We start from the raw sequence: 4,304 nt of genomic DNA on the forward strand, positions 1-4,304 counted from the left end.
GCGTATAGTTGCTGAGTGGCCTGCTCGAATAGGATATATGCAGCAGTTTTTAAACTCCTTCTCCGAGGTTGATTCTCGATGTTACAATAACCTGAGTACAGCAGCCTGGTTCGATGGTATTTGATTGGTTGTGTGTGGTTATGGTTCGATTGAAAAAGAAATTCAGAAGTGAGTTTGAAATGTTCCCGGATAAAAAAAAAATAGAACGATGCGGGTGGTGAATGGTGTTCTAATGAGGGTTGATGGGTGTTATGGTGGATTGAGTATGGTGGTCTGATTTGCAGGAGGTGGTGATTCACTATGAAGAAAAACAAGACGAAGAATATATGTACCTCTATATCTAGAATGCATATTAATGTATATGTATTAAAAATAAGACAATGATCCAAACCAAACAGTGTTCTAATAATTCATTCACGGGATTCGATTTTTAAATCACATAAAGTAAAAATATAATACTATATTAATAATAATAAGAATATAATAATAATTATGTATTAATTAAATATAAATAAGAAAAGAAAACGTGCGATAAGAATGATTCTTTAGATAAATACTGCCGACAGTTTTAATGGAGAGTGTTTCGTACTCTATTGTTAAATCAGTAGCGAAATAAAGTATTCGGAAAAATTCCAATTTTTAATATTAATTATATCTATTTATTTTGGTCATTATGGTATAAAATTTGATTATTAACTACTAAATAAAAATTACATTAATTATTCACTCCCAATCCCAAGTAAAATATAAAAAGTTTTAAAATTCAATAAGTAGTTCCTAAATATATTATTAATTATCTTATAGTTTATAAAACTCATTTTCGAATCATCGTTTATTTTAAAATTATATAAGTTTGAATTTCTCTTGCTTAATATCGATCGACTGACAAACGAGTGCTATTATCGTTTACTAAATAAATTCGAAACCATATAAATATACATTCAATATACCTTAATATATATATATATATATATATATATATATATATATATATATATATATATATATATATATACATACATATATAGAAATTTAAAATAATGTCATATATTATTTTATTTACATAATTAATTAACTCATATAATGTTTTAATTTATAATAATTAATATATATATATATATATATATATATATATATATATATATATGTATCTATTTACATTTAGTTGTTCGTGAATCGTCAGAAATAGTCGAAGGTCAATTGAATATGCACACAGTTCAAAATTTTTGAGACTCAACTTTACAGACTTTGCTTATCGTGTCGAAATCATATAAAGATTAAGTTTAAATTTGGTTAAAAATTTCCGGGTCGTCACAAATACTTCGATTTGAGCGCCTCATCAAGTAGCCCCTTACGGTGACCACCCAATTTTGGCACCCACACCCGACCTTAAAAACACAACAACCCATGCTTGCCTAGGACAATCAACTCTGTTTGTCCTTGGATTCACTCTTCCCGCTTATGATTAACAATCGCCTCAATATTAACCTCACCGAGTTTCTCGAGAAAATCATTTAAAAGAATCGTTTGCAACAATTTTACTTGCAAACTCGGAACTTGGTTCTTCTGACTTAATGCATCTGCAACCACATTAGCTTTACCCGGGTGGTAAAGTATCTCAAGATCGTAGTCCTTCAACAAATCCAACCATCGCCGTTGACGGTTGTTTAAGTCGCGTTGATCAAAGAAGTACTTTAAATTCTTATGATCCGAATAAACCATAAATTTAACACCATATAGATAATGGAGCCAAATTTTCAACGCATGAACCACCGCCGCCAACTCAAGATGATGAGTCGGGTAGTTCTTTTCGTGCTCTTTTAGTTGTCTCAAAACGTAAGCGATCACTTTACCCCATTGCATAAGAACATAACCGAGCCTACTAATCGAGGCATCACAATACACTACCATATCTTCCACCCCTTCCGGTAGCACCAACACCGGGGCTTGGCACAATTTGCTCTTCAATATTTGAAAAGCATTCTCTTGCACATCACCCCATTCGAACTTCACATTCTTCCAAGTTAGCTTCGTTAAGGATGAAGCAATTTTTGAAAAATCTTGAATAAACCGATGATAATAACCGGCCAATCTTAGAAAACTTCGGACTTCCGTAGGTGTAGTCGGCCGTTCCCAACTCTTAACTACCTCAATCTTCCCCGGATCCACTTTAAACCCCTCGTGATTCACGATATGGCCAAGGAATTGCACTTCCCTTAGCCAAAATTCACACTTGGAGAATTTCGCATACGACTTCTCCTTACGCAACGTCTTTCACAACTTAAGCAAATGATGTTCATGTTCCTTCATACTCTTTGAATAAATGAGTATGTCGTCAATGAACACAATTACCGACTTGTCCAACATAGGTTGGCACACTCAGTTCATAAGGTCCATGAATGCCGCAGGCGCATTCGTAAGACCAAAAGGCATCACAACGAACTCAAAATGCCCATAGCGCATCCGAAACACCGTCTTCTCAATATCTTTTTCTCGAATCCGCATTTGATGATAACCGGATCGTAAGTCAATCTTAGAGAAATAACACGCACCTTGAAGTTGATCAAATAAATCGTCAATCCTAGGCAACAGATAACGATTCTTGATCGTTACCTTATTTAGCTCACGGTAATCAATGCACATACGCATACTCCCATCCTTCTTCTTCACAAACAAGACCGGAGCACCCCATGGCGAGCTACTCGATCAAATAAAACCCTTTTCTAACAACTCTTGGGTTTGGTTCAACAATTCATGCATCTCGTTTGGTGCCAAATGATAGGAAGTTTTGGCAATGGGATTCGCCCCCGGAACCAACTCGATGCGAAACTCCACTTGTCTTACGGCGGAACACCCGGTAATTCATCAGGAAAAACATCTCCAAATTCATTAACAACGGGAATAGTTTTAATGGAAGGTGGCTCATCTCGAGTATCAACCACATGGGCTAGATAAGCCATACCTCCACTAGACACAAGTCGACGCGCCCGATCATAAGTACAAATAGGCACGGGACGTTTTCGAGCTTCACCATATACGATTAGCTCTCCCCCACTTGGGGTTCTTACCGTTACAAATTTCTCATGACAATCAAGATTAGCCCTATTATGATCAAGCCAATCCATACCCACAATGACATCAAATTCACCCTAAGTAATAGGAACCAGGTCAATATCAAACTTTTCGGTTCCGAAATCAATAACACAATTTTTATACACCCCATTAGCCACCGAGAACCTACCATCAGCGATCTCGACTTGTAAAGGAGAGTCTAGATCACATAAAGGACAATCTAAAGTAGCCGCATATTTTAAAGAAACATAGGACATATCGGCTCCACTATTAAATAACACCTTTGCGGATTTAGAATTAACCAAGAAAGTACCTGAAACCACATCGTTGGACTTCTTAGCATCATCGGTAGTTATAAAGAAATTTCGGCCTCTCGCGGGCCCTGCCTTCTTTTCTAGCCGCTTGGCATTGTCGTAGCTCTTATCACCCGTCATTAAGTCAGGACACTCAAACTTCTGGTGACCCTCCTTGTAGCAATTAAAACAAGTGATCCTACTTTTAAAGGACGGGTTTGGGCAATCCCGTGACATGTGACCCTTTTGCCCACAAGTATATCAAGTAGGGACATAACCCCCAGAACCTCCCTTCTTCACACTACCCACACTTTTGGCCCTACTCTTAGCCTTCTTACTCGGGGCACTACTTGCCTCGAACTTCCTCTTACTCGTAGTAACCTCATTATTTTTCGGATCATCGGGTTCAAATCCTTTTGCCACATCAAACAACTCACCAAAAGTCTTAATATGACTAAGGCTAATTTTTGCCCGAAGGTAATTGTTCAATGCCTTGTGAAAATCCTCCATCAACATACGGTCGTTCCCTAGATATTTGGGACAAAACCGCACCTTGGCAAGAAACGTAGCCCTAAAAGTGTTTAGGTCCATAGACCGTTGACGCAAGTTTCGCAACTCCTTCTGAATTCGGGTGAGATCGGCTTGAGTGCAAAATCCATGAAAAACTCGATCTTGAAATTATCCCAAGACAAATTAACAAACGGCTCTTCACCCATCACAAGAATCCTATCATCTAACCAAGTCTTTGCCGCAACCCTCATTAGGCTCGTAGCAAGCCTTGTCTTTTTATTGGGTGGGCATTCACACACCCGAAAACAACCTTCCACGTCCGAAATCCATCTTGTGTTTTTTAGAGGGTCGGGACTCCCTTTAAATAGTGGCGGCTTAGTGAACTTAAAGTCCTTGTAACTAAACCCGCCATTACCGGTGTAATATCCC

The 4,304-nt window shown here is 37.6% G+C and overlaps 1 protein-coding gene across 1 annotated transcript; it reads right to left on the reverse strand.

Moving 5' to 3' along the window:
* Positions 1 to 2,840: 2,840 nt before the first annotated feature.
* LOC139863634 (uncharacterized) lies at positions 2,841 to 3,506 on the reverse strand. The gene is made up of 2 exons (XM_071852246.1): positions 3,231 to 3,506; positions 2,841 to 3,149 (listed from the first exon to the last, which is right to left on the reverse strand). The coding sequence occupies exons 1-2, from the start codon at positions 3,504 to 3,506 to the stop codon at positions 2,841 to 2,843; spliced, it is 585 nt and encodes a 194-aa protein (XP_071708347.1).
* Between the last annotated feature and the right edge of the window lie 798 nt (positions 3,507 to 4,304).

Source organism: Rutidosis leptorrhynchoides, chromosome 8 (genome assembly GCF_046630445.1).
Source record: "Rutidosis leptorrhynchoides isolate AG116_Rl617_1_P2 chromosome 8, CSIRO_AGI_Rlap_v1, whole genome shotgun sequence".
In the NCBI taxonomy this organism is placed as follows: Eukaryota; Viridiplantae; Streptophyta; class Magnoliopsida; order Asterales; family Asteraceae; genus Rutidosis; species Rutidosis leptorrhynchoides.